The 23,416-nt window shown below is 35.5% G+C and overlaps 1 protein-coding gene across 9 annotated transcripts in view; it reads right to left on the bottom strand.

Moving 5' to 3' along the window:
• Positions 1–23,416, bottom strand: part of GPHN (gephyrin) — a 430,038-nt gene that overhangs the window by 55,386 nt on the left and 351,236 nt on the right. For all 9 annotated transcript variants that reach the window (XM_010976627.3, XM_064486047.1, XM_064486048.1 and 6 more), the window contains 4 exons: positions 22,898–22,953; positions 17,035–17,154; positions 15,428–15,486; positions 14,241–14,394 (listed from right to left, as the gene is read on the bottom strand). In XM_010976627.3, coding sequence (XP_010974929.1) covers positions 14,241–14,394; positions 15,428–15,486; positions 17,035–17,154; positions 22,898–22,953 — 389 coding nt within the window. The remainder of the gene's footprint in view (positions 1–14,240; positions 14,395–15,427; positions 15,487–17,034; positions 17,155–22,897; positions 22,954–23,416) is intronic.

The raw sequence follows: 23,416 nt of genomic DNA, 5'->3' as shown, positions 1-23,416 counted from the left end.
TTTGGCTTTATGTTGGAAAAGTAGTAGCTTTGCAACCAACTGTCCCCTTAAAATAGCTAGAGAAAAACTCTGATCATCTAATTCACTGTCACCTGGGAGACTTCCCTTCAGATACTGTGCTAATCTAACTTAATCAGATGCCACGTGACACTGCAGCCCACTTTCAGCCTTAGTCACTGGCAGAGCTTGGAAAATTGCTATTGCAGTCCTAATATAGATTAATTTTCTGATCTTAATTAACACATGATTACTGACATTATCATAATTTTATAAAGGCCAAGGCTTGCAGCTCTTTAACTCCATTAATCAGAAAAGTTGCTTCAGAAAGAAAACTGAATGGTTATATAATTTTTTTCACAAAAGGGTACTGACCACCAACTAAGTAAGATTTCCCTGTTATTAATTAGGGTGTTTGTCATTCTTGTTCGTCTCCGTTATTTTGCCACGAAACAGTTCCAGAAATAATAGAACAATGAGAGATCATTGGAGAACCAGTTGATTGTAAAATTGACTCAATGAAATAATAGCTAGTTAAATAGCTAGTTAAATTAGGGTGTCGGATTTACAGTGTATTTTAAGTATTTTCAAAGAAAATATACAGAATTAAATGGAGGATTTTAAGACTGAATATACTAGGAAAAATTCATGGTATTCCCCTTTAAAATGGAGTCTTATTTTCTGGCATCTTATACTTCTGGTCATCTCTGGAGCGATGCCTAAAACTTATTATAGTTGAAATACAAAGAAAAAAATATAATACAAGGTAAAACAAAACATAACCCTTTATCTGCATATCTTGTTACTGTCATATCTATACACACTAACTCTCAATTTCCTGTTTCGGTTATTGTCAGTGGTGCCACTATATTTCCAGCTTTCAAACATTTAAACTTTGATTACTTTTCTCCTTTGATTACTATCTTCCCAAAGGTCAATCCTTAAGAATATCCTAATTCATCTCCTCCCTGATCCTACATTTTCACTACTTTCTTACTAACCCCCATCTTCCTCAATTTCTGGCATTCAGTAAGTGTATCTGAATTTCTGCCAAAGCCTAATAATTGCCTACAAACTCTTTCCTTCTGAAAAATAAAATGGAAATATCAACATGCAAAACTGTATTATTACTTGCGTAACAGGTAAACTGTACCAAACCATGATATGTAACTCAAACTATCTTAAGTCAAGCTGTTACAACACAAGCTTGTTTACACCTATACGTTCCTACAAGATCATGGACAGATAGAGACTATGGTAACTCCATGGACTTGTGCTCCAAAGATAAAATGGAGTTGTTTCAGTAACTCACCTATTTTATAAACTCTGACCAGTTTCTGCCTAGACCTGACTTACTAACTTCTACCTTAAAACCACCCCCTGACCAATCCCAGTTCTCAAAATCCTGTATCTTTCTGTAATTTCCCTCTTTGAGACATTACTGATACTCTGTCAACAAGATGTTCTCCCTTGTTCAGAAACTTTAATCAGCTCTGTATGACCAACAGGTACCTCTGGTGGTCCGTATATTAGGACTGTGATAGTCACGAAGGTCCCCACCAACACTTAGGGAAGACCTCTTGCTACCAATATTCTCCTACTGGTTACACTGCACTCTATGGAGGTCTCTTAAGCCTCTTTGCTCAGGAGATTCTTTGTTTATGATGATAAATCCAGCAAAATCCAGCCTTACATTAAGTTCTGCTTCTTTTTTGTTGAGTGCCCAAAGCTAGCTGAAATTTATTGTGTTTTGAAGGGGAGCAGAATATGCCACCTCCAAATGTGTCCATTTGGCATGTGGATTATTTTGAACTGAAGGCAATGAAGACCCAGCAGACTTAACAAAAATTTTTATGTCTCCCTTAACTGCCTAAAATAATTTAGATAGGGGGCCTGGCCCAGAAAGAGGGCCATTACCAGAGAAGATTTTTTTATCTGAAAGACTTAACTGCATGGCAGGGCAAACATGTGATAACTAAACACCTCCTCTTCTCATCTTCCTGTGAACTGCACTTCTCCCCTTTGAAGCCCCAGGCCCCTATCCCGTTCCTTAGCTTAGGTTGGTATATAAGCCCCAATTGCCTGACTGCCTTTGGGTCTCATATTTTTTGGGGACTCTTGTATGTACAAAATTAAAAATTTCTCCTGTTAATTTGTCTTATGTCAATTCAGTTATCAGACCAGCCAAAGAACCTAGAAGGATAGAAGAAAAATTCTGCTCTGACAGTTTGTTATAAGAGTAAGGTTCCCAGGACTTTATCTGATTGGATTTGTCCGGATTTTCGTTTTCCTTAGAGAAGGTGTGAAGTACTGATTTGATACTAACCATCTTGTTTGTCAATTGTCTACATTGTTGTGTATGTATGAGAACTTTGTTTATGCTTGAGAAATTGGCTTTCAGAGAGATCTGTCTACCCATTCTGGCCTGCTGACTTTAAGGGTTAGCTGTTAAGGGTTCAACCTTAGTGTTAAGGGCTTTAGACATAATAGGTATTTTCCCTGTTCACTGGCTTTTACCTAACGAATTCATGGATTCATTTAACAAGTACTACCTCCTGGCATAACTCTGGCTTCTGTTTTATCTTTCTTGCATTTTTTTTTTTTCTAAAAAGCATAGTTTCATCAAGAACAATTCGGAATTACAGTGGTCATAATGGAGTACTTTTGACATGAGCACAATTATTCATTTGAAAGTACTCTGAGAACAAAAAGGGAATGCAACTCTGAATATTCAATGATTAGCATTTTTATTGTTACACATTGCTTCAAAATGAAATTTAAATAAAAATGCAAAACATCTAAAAGTTCTTTTGTTAAACCCTCATGAGGGGGTTCTCTGTCTTGTTTGTCTAAAAGAGAAATTATTTACTGTATTTTAAGAGACCTACCTCTTTTTTTATATTCTTTGAAGATTTAATCCTATGGTCTGATGGAATTGTCAAAGGGCTAAGACTGGCTGTAATGACTCACTTTCTCTTGTTTTTATATATTGAAATAGTTTTCTTCTTTTTGCAAAGGGAAGATGATTAAGATTTTTACAGTGGTCAGTAACTATTTCCATATCCATTGCAAACAGCTCTCTCATACATCCTTACTTTTCTTTCTCCCTCTTCTGGAAAACTTAATTTATTAACTGATCAAAACCCAATTCTGGTCATTATGAACACACCTTAGAAATACTCAGATAGTCCAGATAAACAGATCTAACACAAAAAGAGGAGAGAAAAGTCAGATTATAAGCTCTAATGGAGCATGGTCCTATTCTAAATGGTTTTTTAATTAAACCATTGGGAAAAAAGCTTTAATTGAGAGTTAAACTAATTGTCTTGGTTACTAGGTTATAAGAAGGAAAAAGGAACATACAGAGCTTTTAGACATAATTTAAGAAATCTTTAAGAATTTGGTTTATAAATACAATGTTTACAAATTATATTAGAAAAAAATTCATACTCTATTTCTGTTATCATGACACTGGATATATTAGACTGATTTAATAATTTTGGTTTAAAAACTGTCCTGTGTTTTTCCCCTAACTTTGCCATCATGTAATAAAGTTATAGTAGAATAATATTCTAGTTATGTAAGTCTTGGGTTTATTTTCTTATTAAAAATCCTAGTTTTAATCCTCTAAATTTCCTTAACTGGTTTTGCTGGAAAATAGCAAAATTTGTGTTCACCTAAATATGGTGATGATGATGTCGAATGTCTCTGTGAAAAGAGACTGACAAAGTTCAAGACATGCTACCCCAAAATACGGCATTTGGCATACTGACTATTTTAAGCTGAAGACATTTGAGAAATGGTATGAGTGGGAAGGATATTCTGACTTTCCCCTGAAGCATATTAAAAACCCTCACGTGAGAGGTGCCTTCCCTCTGCCTGGAGAAAGGAACATCCTCATCTCTGAAGATGAAGGGAAACATGGAGGAGAATCTGAATGAACAGGCCTTGTTAAGTTTCCCCCAGGTTACAACACTTCCCTCCTACCCCCTGCCCTTTTGTAACCAAGCAGGACCCTATGGGGCCTTCCTGGGACAACCCCCTCCCCCATATCCTCTGCTTTAGTTCTTCCCTGAAGTACGCAGGTAACAGTGTCTGATGCACATCTCCTGAATTGTTTTACAAAACTCCCACAAAATGGAAGACATTAACCACTTGATGACCATGAGCACATAGCCCCCAGGCCTGCTGGAGCCTAAGGACTGATAATGTTAATCCCTGTGACACCTGTTACCTCACCATCAACTGTTGAGAATTGTGCATGAGCTGATCACATACCCTGTGAATCCCCTGCCTCACCTGGCCTTTAACAATGTTTTCTTGAAATCCATGAGGAGTTCAAGTGTTTTGAGCATTAGCTGCCCTGGACTTCCTGCTTGGTGCCCAGCAATAAACACTGCACTATCCTTCACCACAACCCAGTGTCAGTAGATTAGCACAAGGGCGAGTGGACCCAAGTTTGGTCCGGTAACACTTTCATATTTCTCCATGACTTTCCATTCTTCATCAAACCTAATATAAAAATGCTCAGGTTTAACTGATTCTTCAGGTCTTCCATTTTCCTTCTTCTTCATGAAGGCTCTGGTGTTACAAAAAACTTACACTGAATAAACACATATGCTTTTTTCTCTCATTAATCTGTCTGTTAAAGAGGTAATAGTGAGACAAGATGGAAGGGGGCAGGGCACAGCCATTCAAGGAATGCCACAGCAATTAACATCAAAATGGTGAAAGATTCAACCCGCAGCAGGCCTTGAGGCTCAGGATGATGAGAGATTTAACTTCTAGTAGATCTTGAGCTTCATTATACACCCACTGTAATATATTAACATGGTGAATAACATGCCCACAGGCACCATGGCAGTCCCAAGGCTAGCCAAAAAAGGTCAAAGAGAGGGAAATGGCCAACTTCCTGGGAATCCCAGCCCCTTCCCCTTAGATTGGTCCTTCCACTTATTAGCATATGAAGCCACCAAACCCATAAAAATCAGCAACAAGGCGCCTCGCAGCTGCCCCTTTCTCTCCCTCTTCAGAGATGGGCCCCCACTCTGTCTATTGAATGTGCACCTACTTTTAATCTGAGCACCCAACTCCCACACCTCATGGTTTTTCTCTTGCCTTCCAATGTATCTCTCTGAATAAATCTACCTTCACTCAACTGTGGCTCGCTCTTGAATTCTCTCCTGCGCAAAGCCAAGGACGCACGCTTGGCAAGGCACGTCCCAGGGGCTCAACTGAGACCTGGGACACGGCCATCCTCATGCCCCACGTCTGTTTTCATGCATCAACAGAATTTAGAACCTGAGAGACAAAAGTGTAGAGGAAAAAAATATTTTTCCTTCCCTACAAGATGGAATTCTTACAACGTTCCCATTAAATGTAAGATTTTATAAGAAATCAAATTTTAATTGACAGATCCTTAGTTAACTCTTAAGACTTTAAAATAATATTAATTTCAGTAAGTGATAATCTTGGATATGTGGACAGTGTAATGTTTAATCTACCAATACTTTTATTAAGTACATCATTAACAGGTTAGAAAATATATATATGAGTAGAGGAATGCTTGTGCAAGGTAATGATTACGTTTTGCTTATTAGGAAAAACAGGACATTTTTCATAAAGGAAAATTTATCTGATTGTGCCAAAACATGAAGGAAGATAAAAAATAAACTTAGGAGTATTATACAGTAAGTATAGATGGTCTGAAGGGAATTACTTTTATTGCTTGGGAATAATAACCACAAATAATGAATTCACAGGAAGAATAATATGTATTAAAAATACTAAGTTGGCTACATGACATGAGCCTTATTCATAAGGAAAAAAGCCCTATTAATCTTTTATTGCAAATTGTTACTAGAATCTGGGTTTTCTTTTCCTTAAAAATGGTTATTTTGTGCCTAGATAACAAGTCCCTTTTTATAACTAAACTATTCTGCTCACTCTCTGGCTTATGGCATGTTATTAAATCATTTTAAACAAAAGCTTCTAACCATCATAGTTATTTACAGCTGCTTAAAAATATTGTCTATAAATATTCCTTATCTTTACTTATGACATATTAATATCTTGTCTCTCCTGACAACTCTTCTTGGTTTTGCCTTTCCCAAATTCAGAATAAAACTGTTGTCTTTTATACTTTTTAAGCAATTTTTGGGTTTCCTGAATGGCTACCACGTAATACAAAGATTTGCTCCTTTCTCCTTATAAAGGGAAAGATGCTAAAGTAGTTGATATATTTTCACATCCAGGTTTTTGAAGTCTAGAATCATAGCTTTGAAGTACCTTGCAAACTTTGATAATATATTTGTCTTACTGTTTGTATGGCAGTGGCCACACGTATAATCTTTACAGCCTTAAGTGTTGCTGCACACCTGCTGTTAAACTATATGGTTCAATAAATTATCATGAAATAAAGAGTATATAAAGGCCTGGTGTGTGCTGAGATCAAAACAACTATCTCAGAAAACCTAATACACAATTGTAGCCCATCAAAAAGTGGTACCAGTCTGGACTAATCACATCTCAAAGATAATGGTCTAATTTAGGCTAAAGTGACTAGAAGTGGGGGCACTGAGAAATGAAACTGAAACCAGAACTTGCAAGACTGTACTATGACTTTTAAAACAGATATATTTTGCCAAACCAAAATACAGAGCACAAACTGTCTCAGCTGAAACTGTTTTAACACTAGCTCATTCAGAACCATATGTTCTAAGAACATGAACAAATGATTTAATAGTAACTCCAGACAGACTCATATACTCCAAAGATAAGACTACTGACTGTTCCAGTTCCAGCAACTTGCCCAGAAGACAAATTCTGATGAGTTCTACTCAGGTCTTTGGTGGTCTCTGTGTGGTGGTTTTGAAACTTCTGATGCTCAGTAGCACACATCTACTGAAATTATCTTTCTCCAACACCAATTATATGACTTTCTCCTCTTCAACTATACTCAGCACTGTCTCCTAGTCTGCCAATCCATGGTCATTTTTTTTTACGTTGTTAAAAACTATACCAAAGGCTCAAGACTGAACAACTTTAAGAAACCTGCTATTAAAATTTTTATCTCATGCAGCTCTATTCTTTTAGAAATGTGTATATATCTAATACTAATAAACTATCATTGGTTAGTTTTTTCCTCTAATTTTTATATGTACATATTTCTTTAAAAATTTTTTAAATAATTACATAGACAGTTGTAAAAATGATACAGACAGGTCCCCCATACACTTGACCCAGTTTCCCCAGTAGAAACATTTCATGTAACTACAGCATAATATTAAAACCAGGAAACTGATATTGGTATAATGTATGATTCTTTGCCATTTTACCACATATGTAGATTTGTGTAACTGCAACCTCAATCAGGGTACAGAACTTTTTTCTCATGCTCACCCTTTAAGTCACACTTTCCCTCCCTTCCCTAACCAATGGCAACCACTAGTATGTTTTTCACCTTTATAATTTTGTCATTTCAAGAATATTATATAAATGGAATCATATAATGTGCAATCTTTTAAGATTGTTTCCTTTTTTTACTTAGTATAATACCACTGAGGTCTATCCAAGTTATTGCATGCAACATGACTTTTTATTCCTGTTTCCAGTTTTTGGCTATTACAAATAAAGTAGACCATTCATATTTAATGTAATTATTGATATATTAGGATTTATACCTGTTATTTTATTTTTTCTTTTCTGTTTGTTCCCTCTTTTATTTTTTTTTTCCTATTTCACTGTCTCTTTGTTTCCCTTCCTATGGATTAGTTGAACTTCTTTCTAGAATTCCATTTTGATTCACCTTAATGTTTTGAATGTATACTTTTTTTGTATTTTTTTTAGTGGTTTCAAATAAATATGAATGTTCATCACAACATTGTTTATTTTAATGATGAAAAATGATAAATTAAATATCCAACAACAGGAAGTTGATTAAATTAATTATAAGAACTTATAAAATAGAATTGTTATGTAGCCAACAATGATGGATTATAGATATATGCTCTTGTCATTGAAAAATATTTGTAATATGCTAATAAAAAAGCATATAAAAATAGTATTTATAACACTCTTATTTTTGTAAATAAATATAATTTATATGGGCATAGAAATAAGTCTGCATGACTATATATCAAAATGTTAGTAGTGGTTTCTTTTTCTTTTTGCATTTCACTAGGATGTAAGCTTCATGAGGATAGGGACTGTAAGCTTTTTTTTGGTTTGTTTACTACTGTATTCCTGGCAATTAAAATAATATTTGGTACACAGAAGGGCTCAGGGCTCTATATATACTAAGCAATATGAATGAATGCTTATTTGTATTTTCTAGTTTTCCTGTAAGTAAACTATTACTACAATCTAATCTCTTTATGTTAAAAATAGTATATACCCAAAAGAATTGAAAGCAGGGTCTTAAAAGAGATATTGGTACACCCATGTTCACAGTAGTATTATTCACAATAGCCAAAAGGTGGAAGCAACCTAAGTGCTCACTGATAGCTGACTAGAAAAGCAAGATGTAGGATATACATATAATGGAATGTCAGTCACCCTCGAAAAGGAAGAAAATTCTGACACACTCTACAACATGGTGGAATCTTCAAGACATTTCAGCTAAGTGACATAAGCTAGACATAAAAAGATAAATTCTATGATTCCTCTTATATTATGTACCTAGAGTAACCAAATTCATATAGATAGAAAGTAGAATGGTAGTTGCCAGGAGCTGGGAGGAGAGGGAAAATGGGGAGCTGTTGTTTAATGATCACAGAATTTTAGTTTTGCAAGATGAAAACAGTTCTGGAGATTGGCTGCACAACAATGTGAATGTACTTAATACTACTGAAGTGTACACATAAAAATGGTTAAGATGATAAATTTTATGTTATGTGTGTTTTAGCATGATTAAAAATGAAAAAAAAATTAAACATCACTGGTGACCCTGGAAATAACAGTTTCAGGGAACAGTGCTGCCTTTATAAAAGGAGGCAAGTCAGGAAGGAAGTATTGCAGTCTTGGAGGGAAAGCTGGTGAGTGGGATTGGGTAATGGTGGAACATCAGGTGGAAATATCCAAAGGAAGTTGAAAATGAAGGCTTGATTTTACAAGACAAGTTAGGATTAGGGCTATAGATATGGGAACTTACCTGCACGTATTTGACATTAGAGAAAAATTCTAAGAGAGAATCTAGAAAGAGTGGAGGACAGAGCAGAGAACAGCATCTTGGGGGGATACTCTAATGAGGGAATGGGAAAAAGATAAGGAACGACAGAAGGAAAAAAGTAGTAGTAGTCAGGGCATCAAGAGAGAGCAGAGTCACAGAACACTAGGAGAGAGACAGTTTCAAAGTGGTGGGCGGGGAAAGTCACTGATGTCAAATGATACAGACAGGTTAAGGAGGATGCATATCAGAGCAGGATTTGAAAGTCAGGAGGTGACTAGTGTACTCACCAAAGCAGTTTTGGTACTAATGGGGGCACTCACGAGATGTGGGAGTTTGAGGAGAAAGCAGACAGTGAGGAAGGAAAGGCAGTGGGTGCAGACCTCTCTGAACAAATCTACTAGTGGATAGAAGGGGAATATGCAGCAACTCAAAGAGGCAACAGGGTAAGTATAGGTTCTCCTGTGACAGTGGTAATCTTTGGATCACCTATTTGGATGTCTATTTGGATGCAGAAGGAGGAAGAGCCACTAGAAAGAAAATAAAGACACAGAAGACAGAGGAAATAATCTAGAAATCAAAGTTCTGAGGCAGGTGAGAAGACGTGAGTTAAAGGTATAAGTAGAGGAATTGTTCTTACAAAGGAGGAGTACCCTTTTAGAGGGGAAGAAAGGAAGATAGCTAAAGGAATGGGGAAATTTTTGAGGTAATGAGAAGGGAAGGTGAGGGGGCCCTCATCTACTTCAGTTTGACAAATATATTTACTTATTGGCTTCACTTTTTTCCATAAATGTGGTGAGGTCATCTGCCAAGAGTGACAAAGTAGGGCTGCTACTAATGTTTAAAGAGGGTGTGGAATGTATGAATGAACTATTTATTCACTGAAGGAACAGCTAGAAAATCAACAAGGCAGTTATATCAGAATTACTGAACAACTTTAAGTGTCAGGTTGCCATTAAATGGCAGTAATTTGTAGTGGGCCAGGTAATCACAGTTCTATAAATTTCTTCAGTAATGTTTTTCTACTTGGGAGCAAAAATGGAGAAAATGGAGAGTGAAATTCAGTCTGGGTATCACCAGAGTAGGCAAAGATGAACAAAGTGAAGCTATCTGAAATGTCAGGGCAACTTTAAAGCGGTGAGTCAAGGTCTTTAATCTGGATAGAAGTATAATATAGCTAGAAGAAAGTAATGGACTATCTAAGCTGATAGGTTTCAGAGATTGCCATTAAAAAGCTGGAGAGATGAAATTTAAGGAAGCTTTAGTGGGAAGCATTGTGCCATAGTGGAAAAAAGTCATTAGAGTCAAAATACTTAGGTGTGAAACCAGGCTATACCACTTACACAAAATATATGATGTTGGGTAAGTTGCTTTGTTTTTGAACTTCAATTTTCTCATATGTAAAACAAAGTTTAATTATATTAATCTCACAGTGGTGCTTTAATCAAAAAGTATATAGCAGTACTGGTCACAGTAGACACTTAACTTCCTATTCCTTCTCTTATTAGTGGGGATAAAGATTTTAAAGTTTCTAGTTTTATAACAGCATTTGCTTGAGGCAGCCTCAAAGAATAGTACGTGGAGATTTTAGACTTTATATATCTAAAGTTTAAACTTGTTTGTAGAAATGTCTGTTATTGATCGTGGCCAAGAGATTCATAAAAGATGGAATAAAATAAACAGAGGCAGAGTGGAGATAAATACACTTATTCTGTGTGTCTGTGTGTGTGACACAGAGAAAAAGAAAGGGAGAGAGGGAGGGAGAGGAAGAGAGAGAATGAGTATCAATGAGGAGGGAGGGTATAGCTCTTCTACTACCATCTTTATCAACTTATTGTCCTTTTTAAAAAATTCATACCATTTACCACTATTTGTTTACTGACTATCCCCCAGCCGCCATCCCTCATCAGAATATAAATTCTTTAAGAGCAGGGACTTTGTCTGTCTTGCTTGCTGCTATATCTCCAGTAGTCAGAACAGTGCCTTGGCATCAGCATGGCAGCATACTAAGAGGGGAGGAAGGGTCCTAAGAATGGACTGCCTCAGTGGAGAGGAGTATATTGTCACTGACATTGTTTTAGTATTGCCAGTGTATGGTGATAATAAAGAACAGAATGACTTGTAGTCAGTTTTATTACTGTTTCCTAATTTTCTGCAGACAATGTATTCTTTTATGTGAGGGCAAAGGCTTAACAAAACCCTTTCTCCATCTCTAAGGACAAATTTGAATTTGGGTTAACTTTCTAGCTCAGTTCCTCTGGAAATTTGATAAAGAAAAACATCAGCTTGTTACTAGGCAACATTTCTTATGATAAAAATGGCCCCTGACTGGTAACTTGCATACAGACTGGAAGGAACTATAAATAAACTATAAATACCCAGTGGAAAGCCACAGCTTTGGGCTTCCATAAATGTGGTAACACTCAAAACTGGGCATTTCCCTTGTGGGGATCCTAGAAGCTGCCTAAGACTTATATTAAAAGAAATATTGATTCCTGTGTAGGACAAGGAGCTTCTAAGTTGGGGGCTCCCATACTTTCCTAGTAGAATTCTTATTCCCTTGTACCTAGATGTCACTTGAAGAACAAGAAGCTGCAAGGACTGCTAAGATGTGTGGTCCCACTGAAGAAGAAATCCTGATGCTGTCCTGCTGGTTGCTGAATTTCCTGTTCAATAACTTTCTAAGTAAACTGGTTCAAGGTATAGTAATATTCATATCTTGCAAATCTGCTGTTTAGTTAAGAGAACCCCTGGTGGGCATTCCAGCAGGTAACAGATGCTCAATAAATATTTATTGAACAAATGCATGAAGTTGGAAATGTATGACCACAGTTATGTAATTACTGGATGGTATTACCTAAATTTCAACATGCAGTTTGTTGAAATCAATAAATTAGCTACTCTGTGTTAGAGTTCACAACTATACCTCCCCAGTTCTAAAATAATTCCCTCACTCTGAACAAGCTCATGTAGCCACAAAATACTGGGCAGGTCTTAAATACAGTATACATAAACATCTTGTGTGGCATTCTTTGGGTTGAATAAGGCTACTGTTCTGCTTAACAATATGCTACACTGGATTCAAGAGGTGGCATATGTGAAGCCATACATAACAGGGGAGAGAAGAACTAGTAACTTAAGGGGAGCTTGTGCTGTGACTGAATAAGTTATAGACTTGCCGTATTAATAGCCAAATGTAATTTCTTTTGGCCTCTCTGAAAATAAGTGATTTTTTCCCCTATTGTTTTCTGGCTATCTGAGGATCTCAAGCCCTCAGGGGAGATACTATGCTTTATTTATCTCTTTTATCTCTAGTTTCCAGTATAGTACCTGGCATTGGGGTATTCAACAAACATTTGTCAAACTAAACTATATGGTGATAGAGAGTTAATAACAGGTAACTTTGGATGGGAGTAGGGAGGAATGCCTAGTTATGTTACAACCAGAGATCATGAATTTAGAAGCATTATTCCCTTGGAAAGCCATAGTAAGTACAGCAGGCCCGAAAAAGTAGGGGAAAGGAGTCATACAAAATCTATTAGAGCCTCTCCAATGATAATCAAGTCTATGGGGGCAGGGAACTAGGACTACAAAATCTTCCTTAGATTCCATGATGTATGTACTGTCTCTATTCTCTATTCCCATCACTTTTTTCTACCACTAGTAAATAGTTTTAATAAAGAGTATAAAAGATAGCATTAAAAAATACTACCAATGTACTCCAGGGGATAACTGAGAGTGTTAGTCCAGACCCATAAAATCATTAGGAAGAATACAATAAATATAGCTTAAACCAAGTTGCCTAATAACTAGTTGTCTGTTAGTTTGCTTATTCTATTTAGCTTTCTTAAACCCCATGAAGTCACATAGATGGATAAAGCATATTAAAAAAATCTCAAATAAGAGTAGTTCATTAAGTCAACCAGTTTAACAGAAATTTCTTTCTGATGCTAAACATAGTGTCAGCTGGTCCTAGGGATATTAAAACCATCACTATAGATCAACTGAAAAGAATGTTTATTTTGGGTCAGTCAACAGTTGTAGGGAATGGCTAGTACACCATCCCGGGAAGTATGCAGAATTAGAAGGTTGATTTCTCCCTCCATTAGCAAAACAAAATATTCTTTTCTTTTGCCCTTTCCAAAAGAATTATTAGGGTAATAGACCCTTGAAAATGTCAAGAAATTAAAAATAATGGTAACAAATGGCTTATTTTCAGAACAGACTGATTAAAAGAGAGAAAAAGAGAAATCTGGTCAATCTTTTTAAAAAATAGTGTAGGTCTAAAGGAATTACTTAAAAAAATCTCAATGGTTTCTGATTCTACTTTTAGGCTTTGAATTTCCAGCAGATTCACTTTTCAATATCCCCAGTATGACCTTACAGTGTCCAACTGAAGTTTTGTAAAACCTAAGTAAAACAAGAACAAGTTTTTCAACAGTTCTCATAAAAAGACTGACTAAATTCCTTCTTAAATCAGGGTTGAAATGACATTTTGACACATTCTGAATAGCATGCCACTACAGATGCTATCTTTAGAGGAAAAAAAAAAAAAACCAACAACCCTGATTTTCAAATCTATCCTGGTGATTAAAGATCACATGGAATGTTTAGCAAGAAGAAGGGCTAGCCATGGTGTCTTGATTCATTGAATTACTTCTCATGAAGAGGTGGCCCATGATCTCAATTGTGCAGGGTGGGCACAATTCATTGTCCTAATAGACTATGTCCTGGGTTTGCACAGTTGAAAATCTACGGCAAGCAAGCAGTCAGCATTCTTTGTTTATATACATTAAGTGTGTGGAAGGCCATTGGTTAGAATATTTCATTCTAATAAGTGGAAGAGAACTTTTCTTAATATGTAATTTCTAGTTCTTCCTTCTCATCTATATTTGAACTATCCTGAGGCCAATTTATTATTTCCCTGTTATAGAAATGTGCTAAGATCTATAATCTGTAGTGTTCTATTTATAACACAGTATGCAGAATGTCAGAAATGCTTTCATTTGAAAGCCCCACTACCCACCCCCACAACAATTTCCCTCTGCCACTGCCCCCCTCCTCTTTTTTTTTTTACCTCATTCCCTGTTGACATGACTGCAACCACTGGAAACTTATTAACTTCAACTTCTGTGACACCTACAGTTGCCAGAAGACCAATCTCTGAGGGGCCCATGTGGGTTCCTTTGGCCAAAACGCATTCCCCTCTTTTAATGTCATGTCCAATAGGTCTGAAAGTCAAAGCAGAACCATTAGCAGTATGACTAAGAACAATATTTTCTCAACTCAGAGGGAAACTTTAGTGTCAGTGAAGGAGGACACTCAAGGGGGAAAAAAGTTAAAAGATGAGGCAGGAACAGAACAGTAAAATGAGATTCTAAAACGCTATACCTTTTTAATTAACAAAATTAAACCACACAATAGAAGACAGAAATAGATTTGTATCTACTATTGCTAAACAGGAATATGTTACTTTATGCTTGAAAATTATTTGACAAATTGCTTTGTACCATATTATAGTCAAGAACACCAATTGTAAACTTTCTTTGATGCAAGTCAAGAATTTATATGAAAACAGATTTAATGCCATTAATGATAAGAGACCCACAGCTTGTCAGCTTTGTGGTAAGAATAATGCTAATGAGGATACAGTCATGGAAATAATTTAGGTTGGTCCAGCTCTGCAGCCAGAGGTCCATTCATCTTAGCCTGTTGCCAGAGGAATGGGAGAGGTATAGCTTTGTTACAAAATGTTGAACAAATTAGTACTAATGGAGTCAGAGAAAACATATTTCACGGTAAGTAAAAGTATTTGAAGTATATGCACCACTTACAGTAGGACAGTAGTCTCAACTTTGTATACAAAGAGTAGCACATTATCCCATTATTACTGGTAATCAGTAGACAAGGGGGTATCAGCTAATTATATAAAGATTCAACTCTAGGATTATCTAAGTTAGTATCAAATTCTGGACTATCAAATTTGGATTACCTAGGAGTACAATTAACTGTGGATTATGTAGGCTCATGCCTCTACCTCCGTCTCATGTTGCTTTTGAATATTTCATTTGCCTTTATCAACTTTACAAAAAAGTAGGTAGAGCTGACATGGTATACAGAATTCAGGAAATTAATTTTGCTATTAAAGCCCTGAAAGCTAATGGTTAATTGACAGAGCTATGCATTTATAAGCCAAGGTTTCCTGAATTCGTGGTCATGTTAGAAACAGAAGTTAGCTCTCCACTCTCTATGTTATGAACTTACCTGATATCTTGGCCTGGCCGAGCTTGTACTAGAATTCGTACTTCAAGTTCCTCAGTGCCCTATGAGAGCAAGTCATGTAATTTCAAATAGAACAATCTAACAGAATTTTGATCAACAGAATTTAACTACTTAATTTAACTACTTGCTTTATCATCAGATAGGCCTAGAATATATAAACATATAGAGGAACAGAAAACCCTTTGTTAAACCCTTTGAACATGATGAATTTCTACCACAGGTTCCCAAAAAATTAGGTGTAATGTCAAGGAATGAATGAATGAATAAATAAATTTAAAAACATTTTCACTAATTCTCATGCTTTAAAAAATGTACCAATTCAAATATTGACTCTTACTTTTTAAGTAGCATTTTCAAGAAAAAACAAAAAAAAAATGTAGATGGCTACCTTAATAGATAGAGAGAATGTGTGTGGAGACAGCTTGTCTCTCCTGTTCCCATAAATTATAGGTTAAATACTATGCTGAGGTTCCCAAATATCTGGAGAAATTTCAGTGAAGGACTTATAGTTTGCCTGGTAGTAGATTTCTATAAATCAATTGTGATCATCATTTTTACATTTATGGGCTGTGAATAACATTGTGGCACTGGAACTGTGTCTTGTCATCTGGCAGAGTCTGTGGATGCATGTGTTTTGGATTTCAATGCTCTGCTGGCTTCCCTGATGCTAATAAATCTGTTGGACAGTTTTAGCAGCAGGGCAATGTGATCTGTATGCCAAGAGTTGAATTTTATAAGCCTTACTTGTGGGAAGGTGATTAAAAGGAAAATCTCCAAATCAAGAAAAGAGGGTGTCTCTCAGCTGGTCAAATTTTACTATATACCCAGCTGAGAAGAATATATATTTATTTTTAACTCTAACTTTAAAAATATAAGATATCTTAAACTTCTTCACAAAACAAGTAAGAGAGCCAGTCATTAAAACCTCAGTTGAAACTATTCTTTTATTAATGACTGATCCTCTGGTTTCAATAATTGCCAAGTTTCAGTGAGATAAAAGTCCCCCTGGACCAAAAAAGATCCCACGGTCCTTTAATCTAGGCAATAGAGGGGAAATTCGCATAAATTTAATGTTTCTAGGTTGTAATCTGGTGGCACAGATTTTCTTGAATTATAGAAAACCAAAGCTGAAAAGGTCACTTGGTTTAAAAACCTGGCTTAGTGGAATATTCAAGAACTTGCCCAAGAGTCTTTGTTGAATTCTTCTCTGTTAAATTCTCCTTCACATTTTATCAGAGCTAGTCTCAATGAACTAATTTCTCAGCTAGAAGATATGTTAACAATTAATATCTCTGCTCTTCTATCTTGAGATAGATTCTTTCCTTGTTTGCGTGTGAAATTTCTTGGATCAAATGTAGTTCAAATTCTGCTATAGTCACAGTAATGATCATAAAAACATCTATAACAAAACATTTTCAAGACTTAGGCCATTCCTTATTTACTGGAGGCCCATAAATAACAACGTAAGATCCCAACATTACCAAAAAAAAAAAAAAAAAAAAGGGTTAATTTCATAAACATTGCAGAAAATGGGCATGACTTATAATATCGTCATAGGAATGGAGCCATAAGACCTGGTGATGACGTACATCATCAGATTCCCTGATAAGTTCAGTATCTTCCACTTGTACTACTGCATCAGCACCGCAGGGGATTGGAGCACCTGTTGTAACCCGCATGACTTGTCCTGGCATTACTGTCTGAGTTGGCTGCAAATACAAACATATAGGAAAGAGTTGATTTACTTTGCTGCTGAAAAGGAAAATTCAGCAGGAGATGCAACAGTTTTGGAAACAAACCATAAAATCCAGTCTTTTTTTTGGGAAAATGTAATAAAAGTCACAAGTAAGTCCATTTACACCAAAGAGGCTTTAACCTGATTTAAGGTAATGACTATTTGATGTCTTTCTTGGCCTTGTTTTCCTTTTGAAGAACTGCCACTTACATTTGCCACTATTGTCTCTCCCTCAAATAATGTGAATTTTCTTAATATATGTAAAGTGATTTGACAGTCTTTTAAAAAATACCATGCAATATGATTTTATGAATGACAATTATGAAAAACCAGCATGTTGATCATGTACTGAAGTTCTGATGTTTGAGAAATGCAGTACTTTATTAACCAAAATTTCGGTTAAATAAAGGCGAGCCAGGAAAATTACTTTAACTATTGTTCCTGAAAATCTTTCTAAAGTATATTAGTTCACCTTGCAATTAATAATAAAAATTTAGCAAATGTAATTAAATATTTAAAAATGATTCCAGTGTTTACAATGATTTGGGTTAACCATTATATCCAAGATTTTCATTGTTTGAACTCTCATATGGATGGTAAAGAGACTGACTATAGGATCTGCCCTGCAAAATTCTCCCAGTATAGGAAAAAGCGTATTTCTGTCAGATCCATCTAATACGTTTGCTCTGGCCTCAAAAGAATCACTTGTCATGGGCCATGATTTAGGTCAGAGTTGGGAAAAGGGATGCTTTAAATTTCCCCAAAAGGAAAATTCTGAGATAATATTAACTCCCCAATAAAAAAGGTATCTTTTCAAAGATATTTGGTTCTTTTAGGTTACAACAATGAGACTATGCTTAATACTACTGAGCTTAAACATACTACTAAACACTTAAAAATGGTTAAGATGATATATTTTATGTTATATATATTTTTTTACCACATTAAAAAATTAGGGAACGGTTAAGGAAAAACATCCTTCCACTAAATGTACAATCAAAGTATTACTGGAAATGTATTTGTTAGAAAAGCCTTTAAAAGCTTATCTCCATGATATTATTGCTGTGAACAATACCACCAGTAGCTAATATTTCTGAACACATAATCTGTGCTAGGCTCACTGTTAAGTGCATTATTATATTCTTGAATATAAGCGCTACAAAGACAGAAATTTGTTTCATTTTCTGTTTGCCTCTCTAGATCACATCATCATTTTCCATCCTGTGCTGTGGCCCAGAGCGCTTATCTCTATGGAATGCTTCAACCAGGTTCCCAACACTCTGGCTTCTGGTTAGGTTTAGCCAGTGGGAGGGGCCAACAAGAGATCAGAGAGTAGGAGAAAGAGAAGTAGAGTTTTTATTCCCCTTGCTGTTTCCCTGCTGGGCTAAGTCTGGTGATGGCTATGTCATTTCCACCTCTGACACCATAGCTCCTACTGGTGGCTGTATCCCACAGATATGAATCTCTCCAGGTCCATGTACCACGTCTCCCTTCGCCCCTTCAGCTCTGTTGCTCACACCTGAGGGCTTCACATTCCTTTGTTAGTTTCCCTTAATCCTGTTTATATCTTGGATAGAGTCTTTGCATTAATCTTCTTTAACCATTCCTTTTCCAGACACATTTATTGCTCTAGCATCCCAAAGCCTAGAAAGTGTCTGGCACAAAGTTGGTAGTCAATAAATATTTCTAGAATGAATAAACATGCATGATCTCGTTATCACAGCAAATACATGAAGTATGCATTCTTTCTGGCTTACAATTCCAGTGTTCTCCCTGCTTTTTTCCCACAAGTCACTGGAGAAAGAGCTTCTTGGGATCAGATCTGGCATTTGAGCTATGCACTTTATATCCCCTTATTCTGTTATTTAAATAAAAGACATTTCAGGCGTATTCAGAATTGCTACATTCTCACGTAATTTTCTACCAAGACAATGAATAGAACAAACAAACAAACAAAAAAACCTTACGGCCCAATGCATTAATTTTTTTTTCAACCCTAGATACTACTTATTATCTGGTGTATCTCTCAATCCACTAAACATGACCCTTTTGCAGTGCAATGATTTCTGATGAAAAGTATTAAACTTTTGATATGACATACGTGCTTTTTAGTGGAGATGCCAATGTCAAAATTATCTTCTGAGGCCGCGGAATAAAAATATTTAATATAGGCCTAAAGAAGCTCTTTTTTCTTTTCCTTTTCTTTCGTTTTTTTCTGAAAGTGCCTTTCTGGTTAAGGCAGAAAGTGAATCCCAAAGTGAGTTTCAGAGCAGTTGCTTCTTAAGCTGAAGTGTGTTCGCCTGGAGCCCTGCCTCAATTTAGTCCCATTCAATGTACCATATTCTGTAAATTTGCTTTAAGTTTTACTGTGGTTGTTCCTGTAATTTACTCTACTTCTTGGCTTAAACAAACTCTTAAGTATTTTTGTGTGGCTATTAAATAAAAAATTTGGCTCCCATCCAAGGCCATTAATTCTAAGTGGTGGGTGGGTGAAGAATTCCTACCAGTTCAGTTATATTAAATCTAATGTAAAAGATATTATTGGATATACAAAAACATTTATATATCCACTTAGACATATAAACTGCAACTGAGTTAAATCAAACAAAAAAACTCTAGCAATACATGAAGTACTTCCTTTAGATTGTTAAGACTAGTAACTAATTCTTTTTTATTTTTATTGATATACATACCTTATATACTTTATGAAAAGTAAAAACTATCAAAATCTTGATTTTCCTTAATAGAGGTACTGAATTGGATTTTTTGAACTTTGCCTAATGATAGCACTTCATAATTACGTAACTGAAATTGAAAGTGTCCAATGCTAATCAATGGGACCAAACTCTAAGTGATTCAAGATCAAGTATTTTGATACACCAATAAAACTGTTGTAGATCACTGCCTCAGTGTATGCAATGGCACCCAAGTGCTTGAGTGTATGTACTTTCAGTAAGTGAGAAATTTGGCTCCTCCAAGATCTCTCAGATTGCTATAAAGCATGTCTGTGTATGATACATTAGTTATAGATAAAGAATATCAAAGATAACTTGAGGAAAAACCCTGTATTCTTATACAGTTTTGGTCTTATTTCCCATCAAACTTTTTTTTTTACTTTTTTTTTGAGTTACAGTCATTTTACTATGTTGTGTCAAATTCCAGTGTAGAGCACAATTTTTCAGTTACACATGAACATACATATATTCATTGTCACATTTTTTTTTCCGCTGTGAGTTACCACAAGATCTTGTATATATTTCCCTGTGCTATACAGTATAATCTTGTTTATCTATTCTGCATATGCCTGTCAGTATCTACAAAAACTTTCATAAGAACTTATAAGAAGCTGGTAACTTTAAAGTTTCACAACTTTTCTTGTGTTCTTATTTATCAGCTGGAAGTCTTAACTAGTAAATAAAGTTTAAGGGACATAAGGCTCTTAACAATCAGCTACCCATCCCTAAGTATACTAGGCTATGATTACTACAAACTATTTGCAATTTCCTAATTCCATGCAATTTTTCAAACACCTCTGGGTCTTGACCTATATACTATTTTCTGCTTAGAATGTTCCTTTCTCATTTCTGTTTTTGTAAAACTTCCTTAGGCCCAGCTCCTATATCATCTGCCTAACCCTTCTAGGATGAAATGCTCTCTGTTGTGCTCCATAGCACATGCCTGATAGCATTAATTAAACACTTAATATATTGTGTTATATTTAATTACATATGATATATTTAGTTATATATATTGTGCTTTATTTAGTTATATTTATAGTCTGTCTCCTTTACTAGATGTAAACTTGTTAAAGGTAGTAACCATGTATTAATTGATCCCTAGAACCTAGCACAGGGCTTGATACAAACAGTAGGTATATTTGATAAATGTTAAACAGACTCAATTGAAGATCAAAGACGTTCTCCTTGAATAATTGATATTTTGGGGCTTTGTTAAAAAATGAACACTTTAGATGTCCATTGCTGATGGAAATATGTACCAAGAGGTCAAGTAAGTTATGAGGTCACAGTGTAAGTCATTTATGATAAAGGGACTCAGGCCTAGTTGTTCTTTTTGTCAGGAAAACAGTCATGAAGACCAAAACCAGTCTGTTTGGTCTGTTCTGTCCACAGTATGCAGAAAGATCTAATTACTTTAGTGCCAGGCTTAGCTTCAGAGGCCTGTACACAGTACCCCTCAGTGCTTGGATGGAGAGGTGAGGGAGCTAGGGTCACCACCACCAGCACCATCCTTCTCCTGTATACTTCCCCACCCCCTCTCTTTTCTTAGTACATATGGGAGTACATGCTAAGGCATGGGACATAGCTTTTGCTCAAACAGTCCTATCTATCTATCTATCTATCTATCTATCTATCTATCTATCTATCTATCTATTTATTTATTTATTTATTTATTTATTTATTTATTTATTTATTTATTTATTTATTTCCTTCTTTATTTTTATATAATGTTTATGAGTGCTTGGTGGTAGCAGAAGAGAAACATGCATTGGTCTTCCTCTGGTTCTAGTTAATAAGGAAGGAGCTCTTTTATTCAACTTTCACAATTCATTGGATTAACTACACTCTCTTCTTCCTCTTAAACATAATGATGCCCACAGCACACTTTAAGTTTGAGGTTGTTAGCCTCTTGGATACCTGTAAATTATTTGTCTAAGATTCAGTTGAGGTTGTTCTCAAACTTGTTTGTGCCAGTTTGTGGCAATAGTTGCTAATGAATTAAGTTATTTAAATAAATATTACATAAACCAATAACATATGAGTGTGAAAAGAGTTATTTTTCCCAATAAAAATTAAGTTAAACCTTTGAAAAACTTATTTAAAAAAGCTGTTAAAAAGAACTGTCAAATTAAGTGTGGGTGAAGCAACTGTAAAAAAAATTGTAAAAAATAAAATAAAAATCTAGAAGAATTCTAAACTTAGATACTTTGCAAAGGTCCTTAAAATTTTCTCCACTTGAAAGAAATCAAAACTGGAAATCATATACAATACCTTTTGGGTATAATTGAACAAGAAAGACCAGATAGAGGTTCAAAAAGATACTTACTAAAAGTCTTGGCTCTCCATCAAATTACTGACAAATAAATGTTCATTTATTTATGTTAAATTTATATTTATTTTAATAATAAAAGATAATTTCTCACTTCGACTTATTTCCAATTAGATGGCCAATTACTTGTCTTAAAAGCATTAAACAGGAGGATTTCTATTGTACTTCTACTATGGCCCATTAGTGCTTCATTTCTTAGTAGAAATATACATATTCCTGCTCCCTGGTTAACTCCCTAATGAGAAAAATTAATTTAAGTGATTAGCTAGAGAGATTAAATAATCTGTTCCTTCTAAATTTCCCTGTTTGTAACACAAGTCTTAGAAGACCACTTAGAAGCTGTAGTTCTATTTAGAACATTAATGTTTATACAGGAAGAAAGATTCATTCAATGCAGGGCTAGAAAATGCTTGTGGGGCATGTCTGAGACATACTAACAATACCATCCCGTATATTAATAGACTCAGATTCTTTCAGTTAAGAATAAATTCACTTGGTTCTTTCTCATGGGAACCATCCTTTAATCTCTTTGATAATCTGTCTAATCCTTCTCTAAAATTTCCATTACAACAATGGCAGAAGTCTAGAATTAGATGCTGAAAGTCCATGAAACTAAAATCTTTCAGGCCTTTCAGGCCTATGAACCTCACCTGTTCACCAGCTTGGGATTCCCCAATGATGAAACGATCTCCTGGGCCATCAGCAGCTGTGAGATGAACAGAACCAAGAACAAACATCAGAATAGACCTATAGCAAGGAATAAGAACCTAGTGTTGGAATTCTAAAATTTGACTCAAGTGATCAGATAAGGTTTCAGGAAAGTGGAGTACTTTTCTGACCTCCTTGTTGAGACAATGGCTTTGTTACTACTGGTTTGATCTTTGGTATCCACAGCTCACAAGTACCAACAGAAGTGGTCCTAATCGTGCCCTTTCTTGGTGTCTCTGGAAATGGTTTTCCTGTTGCTCCATTATTTCCACTTCTGTACTTTTAAATAGGAAGTTCTTTTAGCCTATCCTACTTAATAAATACCACCTTATCCATGGGTATATATGTGATGTGTGTGTGCACACTTCTAGAGAGGTACATATGAAGTAGGAAGTGAAGCAGAAAGAATGTATATTCTTTTCTTTATTTGACACTCGAAGTAAATGAGTTATGGAATGAAG

This window comes from Camelus dromedarius, chromosome 5 (genome assembly GCF_036321535.1).
Source record: "Camelus dromedarius isolate mCamDro1 chromosome 5, mCamDro1.pat, whole genome shotgun sequence".
Lineage (NCBI taxonomy): Eukaryota > Metazoa > Chordata > Mammalia > Artiodactyla > Camelidae > Camelus > Camelus dromedarius.
This window is presented reverse-complemented; position numbering and strand designations above follow the sequence as displayed.